This window comes from Oncorhynchus mykiss, chromosome 23 (genome assembly GCF_013265735.2).
Source record: "Oncorhynchus mykiss isolate Arlee chromosome 23, USDA_OmykA_1.1, whole genome shotgun sequence".
NCBI classification, from domain to species: domain Eukaryota; kingdom Metazoa; phylum Chordata; class Actinopteri; order Salmoniformes; family Salmonidae; genus Oncorhynchus; species Oncorhynchus mykiss.
Window position 1 is genome coordinate 13084306 of NC_048587.1, and position 13747 is coordinate 13098052.

The 13747-nt window shown below is 41.2% G+C and overlaps 1 protein-coding gene across 1 annotated transcript; it reads left to right on the plus strand.

The window, feature by feature from the left end:
• Window positions 1–281: 281 nt before the first annotated feature.
• Window positions 282–13603, plus strand: LOC110502282 (DENN domain-containing protein 10). The gene is given in 11 exon segments (XM_021580204.2): window positions 282–334; window positions 7274–7343; window positions 7582–7704; window positions 7707–7774; window positions 7880–7959; window positions 8057–8205; window positions 8337–8448; window positions 12189–12289; window positions 12671–12778; window positions 12940–13034; window positions 13261–13603. Coding segments are annotated over 10 exon segments (1050 nt in total). The 5' UTR covers window positions 282–334; window positions 7274–7297; the 3' UTR covers window positions 13429–13603.
• Window positions 13604–13747: the final 144 nt, after the last annotated feature.

Sequence of the window (13747 nt, forward strand, 5' to 3'; positions counted from 1 at the left end):
GCATAACAGAAACAAAAAAAGGAAAATAGTGATACATTGATTGGTGGTAGATTACATATTTATTTCTATGAGAGGATAAGAGGAATTAACTCTTCTAATATAGTATTTCTATAGTGATGATACAGTAATACCGCCAACACAGCAGGTGGCACCAAAGAGATTAATCATAAACGACGAAAAAGTCTGCATTTGTGCTTGTGTATTTCTTTTTTTATGCTCCAAAAAAAGTCAGTGTAAAAAAAGACAGACTTTTTCAGGCTTTTCTTCAAAGGTAATTTTACCATCTCTACTTCTATTCGTAAAGCAACCGTAGAAGAAGATCCAATATCAGGAAGTAGGAATATAATTTGATAGACTTTGCTTTTTGAAAGCGTCAATGTTAGCTAATTATTTATTAATGTTCTAGATTTGCTCATTCTGCACGATCATAATTGCAGATCTGGACCATATACACGGTATTTCATTACCTTTGTTTCCTAGTACTGTAGCTATAGTTAGTTACGCGCATAAGTGTATTCTGCAAACTGTAGCTACATCTCCTCATTTCAAATGTTATGACAATCTAAGTTATTGTAGCTAATCATTCATTGTGGCTGGTTTATGTAGGTATAACCTTAGCTGGGTTTGTCAACTCCACATATTGGTGGAGTGATTGTTAGGTTGCCACGACTATCAATCGGTATGAGGGAAAAGACCAGTGTGTTGTGAACAACATTAGCGTGGGCGACAAGAGTGGAATAGGTTGTTCGCCTTCAAAATAAAGGTTCCGAATTGAAACTGATACAAAAGGTTGCAAATCGTGAAAACATGACACAATTGGACTAGATAAGGCTAAACAACGTTGGAATGTTATATAAATTCAACGAAAGACAATTAGCTAGTTCATTTGACAAAGTAAAGTAAAAAATCAGTTGAAATCACACTGTGGATGTATTTGAATTCAGAATTGCATTGGGGGCATACTTACAATCCCAGTCAAAACTTTGGACACCTACTCATTCAAGGATTATTCTTTATTTATACTGTTTTATACATTGTAGAATAATAGTGAAGACATCAAAACTATGAAATAACACACATGGAATCATGTAGTAACCAAAAAAGTCTTTAAACGCATATTATAGATTCGATAAAGTAGCCCCCCTTTTGCCTTTGCATATTCTTGGCAGTCTCACAACCAGCTTCACCTGCAATGCTTTTCCAACAGTATTGAAGGAGTTTTCACATATGCTGAGCACTTGTTGGCTGCTTTTCTTTCACTCTGCAGTCCAACTAATCCCAAACCATCTCAATTGGTTTGAGGTGGAGTGATTGTGGAGGCCAGGTCATCTGAGGTAGCACTCCATCACCCTCTGACTTGGTCAAATAGCCATTACACAGCCTGGAGGTGTGTTGGGTCATTGTCCTGTTGAAAAACAAATGATAATCCCACTAAGTGAAAACCAGATGAGATTGTGTATTGCTGCAGAATTCTGTGGTAGCCATGCTGGTTGGCATGATGGCACCAAAAAATAGGGCAGCTCTGCTTTTAGCTCCTAAGCAACTTTGCAGTATTTTGCTTTTTGTGTGTTATTTATTACATTATTAGTCCTTATGTTTTTTTGTGTTATTACATACAGCCGGAAATAACTTTCGGATATCAGAGCGGCGGTAACTCACCTGCATTACGACTTTCTCGAATTGGATGCTTTGTTCGTACCCCCCAGGGCAATTTAACTGATTCCAGAGGCTGATCCAAAACACCGCCGGCGGAGAAGAGGTATTCGGAGTGGACTCCTAGTCCGACTCAGGAGGCGCGCACACCATCCACCGCTTCCGAGTATATTACTAGCTAATGTTCAGTTTCCGGATAATAAAGTAGACGAGCTTAGGGCGAGAAGGGATTGTAACATACTCTGTTTCACGGAAACATGGCTCTCTCGGGATATACTGTCTTCGTCCCTACAGCCAGCTGGGTTCTCAGTATATCGCACAGACAGGAATAAAGAACTCTCTGGGAAGAAGAAAGGCATATGTATCATGATTAACCACTCATGGTGTGATTGTGATAACATACAGAAACTCTTGTCCTTTTGTTCACCCGACATAGAATACCTCACAATCAAATGCCGACCGTATTACCTCCCAGGAGAATTCTCTTCGGTTATAGTCACAGCCGTGCATATTCCCCCTCAAGCCGATACACAGATGCCCTCAAAGAACTTCACTGAACTTTATGCAAACTGAAAACCAAATACAATTGAAGTCGTAAGTTTACATACACCTTAGCCAAATACATTTAAACTTAGTTTTTCACAATTCCTGAATTTAATCATAGTAGAAATTCCCTGTCTTAGGTCAGTTAGGATCACCACTTTATTTTAAGAATGTGAAATGTCAGAATAATAGTGGAGAGAATTATTTATTTCAGCTTTTATTTCTTTCATTACATTCCCAGTGGGTCAGAAGATTACATACACTAAATTAAATTGTTTAACTTGGGTCAAACATTTCAGGTAGCCTTCCACAAGCTTCTCACAATAAGTTGGGTGAATTTTGGCCCATTCCTCCTGACAGAGCTGGTGTAACTGAGTCAGGTTTATAGGCCTCCTTGCTCGCATACACCTTTTCAGTTCTGCCCACACATTTTCTATGGAATTGAGGTCAGGGCTTTGTGATGACCACTCCAATACCTTGACTTTGTCCTTAAGCCATTTTGCCACAACTTTGGAAGTATGCTTGGTCATTGTACATTTGGAAGACCCATTTGGGACCAAGCTTTAACTTCCTGACCGATGTCTTGAGCTGTTGCTTCAATATATCCACATACATTTCCTCCTCATGATGCCATCTATTTTGTGAAGTGCACCAGTCCCTCCTGCAGCAAAGCACCCCCACAACATGATGCTGCCACCCCCGTGCTTCACGGTTGGGGTGGTGTTCTTCGGCTTGCAAGCCTCCCCCTTTTTGCTACAAACATGACGATGGTCTTTATGGACAGTTTTATTTTTGTTTCACCAAACCAGAGGACATTTCTCCAAAAAGTACAATCTTTATCCCCATGTGCAGTTGCAAACCATAGTCTTGCTTTTTTTATGGTGGTTTTGGAGCAGTGGCTCCTTCCTTGCTGAGTGGCCTTTCAGGTTATGTTGATATAGGACTCGTTTTACTGTGGATATAGATACCTTTGTACCTCTAAACAATTGTTGGAAAAATTACTTGTGTCATACACAAAGTAGATGTCCTAGCCGATTTGCCAAAACTATAGTTTGTTAACAAGAAATTTGTGGAGTGGTTGAAAAACGGGTTTTAATTATTCAATGTATGTGTATGTAAACTTCCGACTTCAACTGTATCTCTATAGTAGGCAAAAGTACTCTGGTGAGCCAGACTGGGAATCTTCGTAATCCTATTAATCGTACTCCCTCCTTTGTTATACTGCTGTGGGGAGACCAGTCTAAATCTCTTCGGGTACTCATTGACTGGGGCAGATGAGAGTTTTATGAATGCTACTCTAGTTTCTGAATTAGGTATTCCCACTCAACTTCTCTCTGTTCCCATGGATACTAGAGCACTGGACTGACGCTCCATTGGTAGAGTTACCCACAGCACTGTTCCTGTTAATTGACGGGTTTCAGGAAATCACAGTGAGGCAATACAGCTGCTCCTCATTGAGTCTCCCCATGTTCCAGTTGTTTTGGGATTTTCTTGGTTTAAGAAACACAACCCCATTATTGATTAGACCACAAATTCAATCCTGGGTTGGAGTCCGTTTTGCCATTCCCATTGCCTCAAAGCACCGCATACTTCCCCGAGACAGCCTCCTCGGGGCTTGAGTCAAGTCTCGGATTTCTCTACTTTCCCCACAGAGTACCACGACCTCCTGGAGGTTTTCAGCAAGGCACGGGCTACTTCTATTCCCCGGCTCCAACCTAAGTGTATGTATACTTCCGACTTCAACTTTATCCTGAGGCCGTATTTATTGTAGCTGGGGATTTTAGCAAAGCAAATTTGAGGAAACCGCTTGCGAAGTTTTATCAACACATTGACCGCAGCACTTGCGACTCAGCTTTTCAAAATGCCTACAAGGCATCCGCCCTCCCGTCGGAAAATTTGATCATGACTCCATATAGCTCCTCCCTTCCTATAGGCATTAACTCAAACAGGAAGTACCTGTGCTATTGACTATTCAACACTGGTCTGACCAATCAGAATCCACGCTTTAAGATTGTTTTGACCACGCAGACTGGGATATGTTTTCCGGGTAGCTCTGAGAATAACATCGACAGATACGGTTTATCAGAAAGTGTATAGGAGATGTTGTACCCACTGCACACTGCCCTATCCCATCTGGACAAGAGGAATACTTATGTAAGACTATAGCTCAGTATTACACCCCATAGTACCCTCCAAGCTCATCATTAAGCTCGGGCCCTGGGTCTGAACCCAGTGCAACTGGGTCCTGGACTTCCTGACGTGCCGCACAAATCTGATTGTCATAAGGTTCCATGACTTTGTCCACACAGGGCATCTGAACACACAAAATACATTTTGATGATTTTCATAAAATTCTGTGTGTTTTATTTAACTTTTGTACACCTGTGGTGTTCCCGGTTAAAACTGACCGGTCATTAGAAATGAATGGGTGAGACTACAATTAGTGTATAAAATTGAGTTCAGGCACATACCCATTCATCAGATGGACACACTTCCTCTCCCAGACCACACACACACACACCTCATTCCCCTTCTTGGCTTCAATGGCAACCTCCACGGGAACCTTTCCCCCACGGGAACCACAACAGTTGGCGTTCTCACAATCGCAACATTGTTTCAATACTATATAGAACTTTTCTCACAATTCATTTTGTGGCAGCACAATGACCAAATGATATACTGTATGTGAGGCTCTTTTGATTATATCTTTGATCATGAACTTGTGAGGAGGAGAGAGGCCAGGAAACGGACAGTGAAGATGCATTAGAGGAGAAATTAGTCTGTGATAAATAGCACTGTTTCATCTGATTATTTGTTATAGTCAAAATAATCCATACATTTATGCTTTTTTAAACTCAAAAACAAGTTGTATGAGCTCAGGTCAATGAGGCCTACAGGCAATAAATAGCAAATAGAAGTTCAAAACTTGTAATGTTCACAAGAACTTAAGTTGCTAAAAAGATCTAACACAACATTAGGTGATCATATATGTATTGATATGGATTTATAAATAAGCTATAATGGGGCTGTCATTTTGGACTGCGAACACATAATTAATTAACATGAAACGAACACAACAGGAGGGTTAAACAGTAAACGGTTTTTGTTGCAATACATAATGAATACACCCCTGCTCCTTACCGAGGTACATTTGTTTTATATCGGATATTCAATGGAGATTTGGTTTTCTCTCATCAATATCTATTGAACCAAGCAATGATAATATAACATGATAATATAAATAGTGCATACAAAAAGACACCATTACTAACTCCTCCATGGTTCGTTGGACAAGGCCAATGAGGAAAATTAATGGAGTTTTTCTAGGGTTTTTGGATAAATGGCGAAAATAAGGTCTGTGGTAAACACAGGCTGAGGAGATCCTATACGTTTTGTTCTGCGAGATAATCGTCATCTGCTAACATCACTTTTTGTGAATCTTTAAGAATGTAGGTAATAATACTAATAATAACAATAAAAAAATCAAAGGCTTCATAATTCATAAAGGTCATGTTAACTGACTGCTATTATCTCATAGAACAAAACCTAGAAGATCTCCTAAAGGCGTTCACATGCTTCCCAGCCAAAACAGTTTGGAAGAGTACGTGCATATATTATGACAACATTTTGTGATGTTTTGGACTTTGTTGAGGGTTTTTTCGGCTGTTCGGGTACACTACTTTTTTTCTGGAGTCAAGAGGAAGTTCAGAGCCAATGTCTACGCCCCTTCGTCAGTGATTGGTCAACACCAGGGATTCTTCAATAAAACATTTGTTGTCATTCAACGAGAGATTACTAATTTTCATGCACGTTTTTTAAAAGTGTGTGTGTGTGTGTGTATATATATATATTTATATATTAAAAATAAATAAATTATTTGACCCTCTTTCTCCCCAATTTCGATCTTGTCTCATCGCTGCAACTCCCCAACGGGCTCGGGAGGCGAAGGTGGAGTCATGCGTCCTCTGAAACATGACCCGCCAAACCACACTTCTTAACACCCGCCTGCTTAACCCAGAAGCCAGCCGCACCTAATGTATCGGAGGAAACACTGTTCAACTGACGACCGAGGTCAGTCTGCAGGCACCCAGACTGCCAAAAGGAGTCACTAGAGTGCGATGAGCCAAGTAAAGTCCCCCCCAGCCAAACCCTCCCCTAACCCGGACGACGCTGGGCCAATTGTGTGCCGCCCTATGGGACTCCCGATCACGGCTGGTTGTAATACAGCCCAGGATCGAACCTCGGTCTCTAGTGACGCCTCTAGCACTGCCTTAGAACGCTGCGCCACTTGGGAGGCCATGCACATTTTTTTTATTTAAAAATACTTCATCAAGCATCTAGTTAGATGTAAAATTGCACGACTAAGATCTCTTTGGCAAAAACTTCAACATTTGACAGATTTCTTGAGTTATCTTAGATTAAATCTGACTATATTGAGGCTACTGTACTATTGCCCCTTCTTTCTTGTTTTTCAAGCGAAGGTCTTTTAAGGGAGTATGCGAGCACATTCGTTCAGTTTTGCTTAGCGAACTTCAGCTAACCGCCAGCCGAACTGAAGCATTCTGACGCCTTAAGCCTGTATAACCTTATTTTCTGCATTTTTTCCAAAACCCATTTCTTCCCCCATACTTTTTTCCCATATGGATGGCTGAACGAACCAGAGGTAACTTATTATTGGATTTTAGGACTAGAAGCTCTATGAAGATGGTATATTCTGAATCGGGTGGATGGAGAAAAATCCACACCTTTCTTTCTTTTGTTTGAAACCTTATTATTAAAATCTTCAATAGCTCTTAGACAAAGTGTGCCATGACTATGAAAACGATATATTATGAATCGGGGGAGCAATCCACATCTTTTTTTTAATAGACATTTCAGATTTTTCTCCATCCACCTAATTCAGAATATACTGTACCACCTTCATAGTCATGGCATGCTTGGTTCAATAGCTATTGACTAGAGAAAGCCGAATATCCAATATAAAACCAATATTACTTCGGCCTGCTTGTTTGGTGAAAGTGTTGCTTCCTTGTCCTAAGAAAAGCTATCATGAGTCCCTAATTGTCAACTCCCACAGTTTACGACTGAATTGTGATGGGAGATGGCGGCACCAGAAACTCAGCTCATGCTAAGCATTGGATTAATTGGTAAGGCAAGACACCGAATATCATTCCCTTGTTGTAATTATGTTATCCTGCTGGTTGATGCATGCCAAGTGTTCTCCTGTTTGGCTTTGACTGTCACCACATGATATCAATGTGATCAAGTATTTGACTTCCTGTAAATCTTGAGAACAGTTAAATGTAAATATATATTGGTAATATTTGTAATAATGAGTTGTGAAAGTAATATGACATAGTATATTCACATTCTTCCCCCACACAGAGAAAGACGTGAATGCAGACACCTTGTGGGTGTGGTGCTATCCCTCAGTCAGTGCTGAGCTCCGGGAGGTCCTGCTCAGTAAGTGCTGTCTCACACAGGACAGCCAGGGCCTGAACACCTTTGTCACCTTTTCTGCCGTACCTGGTACTACATATCCACTGTAGAGGTACAGGAACCCTCCGCCCTAAAGAAGGTACAGTTAGTTTAGAAATTCTCCATTCATTGAAAAAAACTTTAAGGTGTTGAAGGCCTAATGATTATAAGTTCTATTATATTGCTCATATTTCTCTCTCTTTAGGTCACACATTTTTCATTAGTTGTCACAGCAAAGGACTTCAACCCTGAGAAGTATGCAGCATTCAGTCGAGTACTATGCAGGTACAACATACGGCACTAATGCATCCCCAATGCCAAGTGTCTGCTTATTTAATACTTCCCCCAAAATGTATTTCTTCATGTGTATTTTATCATTCAGAATGTACATCAAACATGGGAGCCCAGTGAAAATGGTGGAGGGTTACATTGCAGTCCTCACCAAAGGCATCTGCCAGAGTGATGAGAATGGCTCCTTTCTCATCAAGGACTACGATGTCAGGAAGGCGTACTTAGCAGGCTCAGTGAAAGGTAAGACAGTTATTACAGTATAAAGAAATGATTGTTGATACAAGGTGCTTGACACTGTCAAGATTTCTTAATGGCATGCAAAGAAGCTGATTGCCAGGATTAGGTAGACTATCTTGTGATTACTGTTTCAGATGTGGTGTCCCAGTTTGGGATGGAGACCATCATCCTGTACACAGCCCTTATGCTAAAGAAGAGGATTGTGGTCCATCACCCTCGGATTGAAGCACTGTTGGAGTTCACAAGGTGACTAAGGCAAATGAGAAAATGCAGTCAAGGTTTGAGCTTTGACAATCATAATTGTTACATTACGGTGGGCCAAAAACGATGGTAATTTAGAATATTCAATATACTTCATTGTATATTGGACTTCATCGTCGAAGTGGATAACCATAACATTTTCTGAAAGAACATTATAATTTTGATAGCCTTTAGCCGCACCCTCATTCTACTCCTCCTCTGTTCCGCGGGTGATGTGGAGGTAAACCCAGGCCCTGCATGTCCCCAGGCACCCTCATTTGTTGACTTCTGTGATCGAAAAAGCCTTGGTTTCATGCATGTCAACATCAGAAGCCTCCTCCCTAAGTTTGTTTTACTCACTGCTTTAGCACACTCTGCCAACCCTGATGTCCTTGCTGTGTCTGAATCCTGGCTTAGGAAGGCCACCAACAATTCTGAGATTTCCATACCCAACTATAACATTTTCCGTCAAGATAGAACTGCCAAAGGGGGAGGAGTTGCAGTCTACTGCAGAGATAGCCTGCAAAGTAATGTCATACTTTCCAGGTCCATACCCAAACAGTTCGAACTTCTAATTTTAAAAATTAATCTCTCCAGAAATAAGTCTCTCACTGTTGCTGCCTGCTACCGAGCCCCCTCAGCTCCCAGCTGTGCCCTGGACACCATTTGTGAATTGATCGCCCCCCATCTAGCTTCAGAGTTTGTTCTGTTAGGTGACCTAAACTAGGGATATGCTTAACACCCCGGCAGTCCTACAATCTAAGCTAGATGCCCTCAATCTCACACAAATCATCAAGGAACCCACCAGGTACAACTCTAAATCTGTAAACAAGGGCTCCCTCATAGACGTTATCCTGACCAACTGGCCCTCCAAATACACCTCCGCTGTCTTCAATCAGGATCTCAGCGATCACTGCCTCATTGCCTGTATCCGCTACGGGTCCGCAGTCAAACGACCACCCCTAATCACTGTCAAACGCTCTCTAAATCACTTCTGCGAACAGGCCTTTCTAATCGACCTGGCCCGGGTATCCTGGAAGGATATTGACCTCATCCCGTCAGTTGAGGATGCCTGGTCATTCTTTAAAAGTAACTTCCTCACCATCTTAGATAAGCATGCTCCGTTCAAAAAATGCAGAACTAAGAACAGATATAGCCCCTGGTTCACTCCAGACCTGACTGCCCTCGACTAGCACAAAAACATTCTGTGGCGGACTGCAATAGCATTGAATAGTCCCCGCGATATGCAACTGTTCAGGGAAGTCAGGAACCAATACACGCAGTCAGTCAGGAAAGCAAAGGCCAGCTTTTTCAAGCAGAAATTTGCATCCTGTAGCTCTAACTCCAAAAAGTTCTGGGACACTGTAAAGTCCATGGAGAACAAGAGCACCTCCTCCCAGCTGCCCACTGCACTGAGGCTAGGGAACACGGTCACCACCGATAAATCCATGATAATCTAAAACTTCAACAAGCATTTCTCAACGGCTGGCCATGCCTTCCTCCTTCCTTCCTCCATCCCTAAAGCCAACACCTCATTTGGCCGCCTTTCCTTCCAGTTCTCTGCTGCCTGTGACTGGAACGAATTGCAAAAATCGTTGAAGATGGAGACTTTTACCTCCCTCACCAACTTTAAACATCTGCTATCAGATGAGCAGCTGACCGATCACTGCAGCTGTACATAGTCCATCGGTAAATAGCCCACCCAATTGACCTACCTCATCCCCATACTGTTTTTATTTATTTACTTTTCTGCTCTTTTGCACACCAGTACAGTGCCTTGCGAAAGTATTCGGCCCCCTTGAACTTTGCGACCTTTTGCCACATTTCAGGCTTCAAACATAAAGATATAAAACTGTATTTTTTTGTGAAGAATCAACAACAAGTGGGACACAATCATGAAGTGGAACGACATTTATTGGATATTTCAAACTTTTTTAACAAATCAAAAACTGAAAAATTGGGCGTGCAAAATTATTCAGCCCCCTTAAGTTAATACTTTGTTGTGCCACCTTTTGCTGCGATTACAGCTGTAAGTCGCTTGGGGTATGTCTCTATCAGTTTTGCACATCGAGAGACTGAACTTTTTTCCCATTCCTCCTTGCAAAACAGCTCGAGCTCAGTGAGGTTGGATGGAGAGCATTTGTGAACAGCAGTTTTCAGTTCTTTCCACAGATTCTCGATTGGATTCAGGTCTGGACTTTGACTTGGCCATTCTAACACCTGGATATGTTTATTTTTGAACCATTCCATTGTAGATTTTGCTTTATGTTTTGGATCATTGTCTTGTTGGAAGACAAATCTCCGTCCCAGTCTCAGGTCTTTTGCAGACTCCATCAGGTTTTCTTCCAGAATGGTCCTGTATTTGGCTCCGTCCATCTTCCCATCAATTTTAACCATCTTCCCTGTCCCTGCTGAAGAAAAGCAGGCCCAAACCATGATGCTGCCACCACCATGTTTGACAGTGGGGATGGTGTGTTCAGGGTGATGAGCTGTGTTGCTTTTACGCCAAACATAACGTTTTGCATTGTTGCCAAAAAGTTTAATTTTGGTTTCATCTGACCAGAGCACCTTCTTCCACATGTTTGGTGTGTCTCCCAGGTGGCTTGTGGCAAACTTTAAACAACACTTTTTATGGATATCTTTAAGAAATGGCTTTCTTCTTGCCACTCTTCCATAAAGGCCAGATTTGTGCAATATACGACTGATTGTTGTCCTATGGACAGAGTCTCCCACCTCAGCTGTAGATCTCTGCAGTTCATCCAGAGTGATCATGGGCCTCTTGGCTGCATCTCTGATCAGTCTTCTCCTTGTATGAGCTGAAAGTTTAGAGGGACGGCCAGGTCTTGGTAGATTTGCAGTGGTCTGATACTCCTTCCATTTCAATATTATCGCTTGCACAGTGCTCCTTGGGATGTTTAAAGCTTGGGAAATCTTTTTGTATCCAAATCCGGCTTTAAACTTCTTCACAACAGTATCTCGGACCTGCCTGGTGTGTTCCTTGTTCTTCATGATGCTCTCTGCGCTTTTAACGGACCTCTGAGACTATCACAGTGCTGGTGCATTTATACGGAGACTTGATTACACACAGGTGGATTGTATTTATCATCATTAGTCATTTAGGTCAACATTGGATCATTCAGAGATCCTCACTGAACTTCTGGAGAGAGTTTGCTGCACTGAAAGTAAAGGGGCTGAATAATTTTGCACGCCCAATTTTTCAGTTTTTGATTGTTAAAAAAGTTTGAAATATCCAATAAATGTCGTTCCACTTCATGATTGTGTCCCACTTGTTGTTGATTCTTCACAAAAAAATACAGTTTTATATCTTTATGTTTGAAGCCTGAAATGTGGCAAAAGGTCGCAAAGTTCAAGGGGGCCGAATACTTTCGCAAGGCACTGTATCTCTCTACCTGCACATGACCATCTGATAATTTATCACTCCAGTGTTAATCTGCTAAATTGTAATTATTCACCTACCTCCTCATGCCGTTTGCACACAATGTATATAGACTATTTTTTTTTTGTTTTGTAAAAAAAAATTATACTGTGTTATTGACTTGTTTATTGTTTACTCCATGTGTAACTGTGTTGCTGTCTGTTCACACTGCTATGCTTTATCTTGGCCAGGTCGCAGTTGTAAATTAGAACTTGTTCTCAACTAGCCTACCTGGTTAAATAAAGGTGAAATAAAAAATCAAATAAAAATTATATTAAATGTATGATTTAATTGTATTCTCCTCCCCCAGAGCTCTTCCAGCTCTTACATGGCACAGGAAAGACTGGTCCATTCTGCACCCTTATGTCCACCTGGCTGACAGTGAGCTGGAGAATCTCAGGACATGCACTGGTGAGGATGTCTGGATCATTAGATCCACATTACAACAAACTGATTCAGACTTGGGTGTGTACATTAAACACCAAAGAGAAGAAAATGGACTAAGGGAGGGACTTCCTGGACATGTTCATTTTCTGTTGCAAAACATTTTAAAATGTTTTCCTTTGCATGTCCTAATGAACACAACCCAGATATTGAACGGATACCCATTGTGTCCCAACAGTCAGTTCTTCACTGACAGACACAGGAAGACTCATGCAATAATTGACTTGCATTGAATTAATTTGCATGCATGTTGTTCATAAAGAAATATGTTCCTTGGAGATTTTCAACCCAGTGTTCAGTTTTAGTACCCACCATCTGCATTCACCCATATGCTCACTGTCTCTGCAGGATATGTGGCAGGATTTGTTGACCCACAAGTGAGCAACAGACCGGACTTGTTTGATGTGTATGTAAACCTCCCAGATACTGAGATTACCGTATCCCAGAGTGCCAAAGGTGGGTGTCACAATTAGTATATTCTTCCTATGAGTGTAGAAGACAAAGTGAAGAATGTTTACATTTTTTTTTTTTTTAACTGAGTTTTACCTCATTATTCTCATTATTCCAATGCAAGCATCCACCATTTCTTAAACACTATAACTCTACCACACTACCAGAGGCCATGGCTATGGGAAAGTTGCACAAAGACATTGGCCTCGTCATTGTCCAGTCTGCAGAGGATGCTGATAGAACAGATGGGCAGGTTATCAAGGTGAGTTGAAAGCATACATTACATCCTTTCCATTTGTCCATCTATGCTCAGAGATAATGTTTGGGATGTCTATTCAAAGACTTAGTATTTTATACAATTTGAGATTATACATGTAATGAGGTGTTATAGAAATGTAATACATAAGTATTCAGGTATTTAGCACAATCAATAAAAATAAAAAAAGCTGTCTGTTTGCTATGATGACTGAAATTCAACCTGTTTCCAGGACATTTCCATAAAGACGAGGGAGATCCTTGCTAACCTGGCGTCCTTAGCTGAGGACTGTGAGAACTCTAAAATCACCCTGGAGACCTTAAAGCAGCGTCACTTCCCACCTGCTACCGAAAACTTCTTGTTCCACTTGGCAGCTGCTGAGCAGCTTCTCAAGATATGACCCTTGACCTCCTACATCATCTGGTGTGAGGTCACTCTGAATATTAGCATGGGTATTCATCTATGTAATTATACATACAGTGCATTCGGAAAGGATTCAGACTCCTTGACTTTTTCCACATTTTGTTACATTACATCCTTATTCTAAAATGTATCAAATAGTTTATGTATATATATAAAAAAAAAACTGATATCACATTTACATAAGTATTCTGACCCTTTACTCAGTACTTTAGCAGCGATTACAGCCTCGCGTCTTCTTGGGTATGACGCTACAAGCTTGGCACCTGTATTTGGGGAGTTTCTCCCATTCTTCTCTG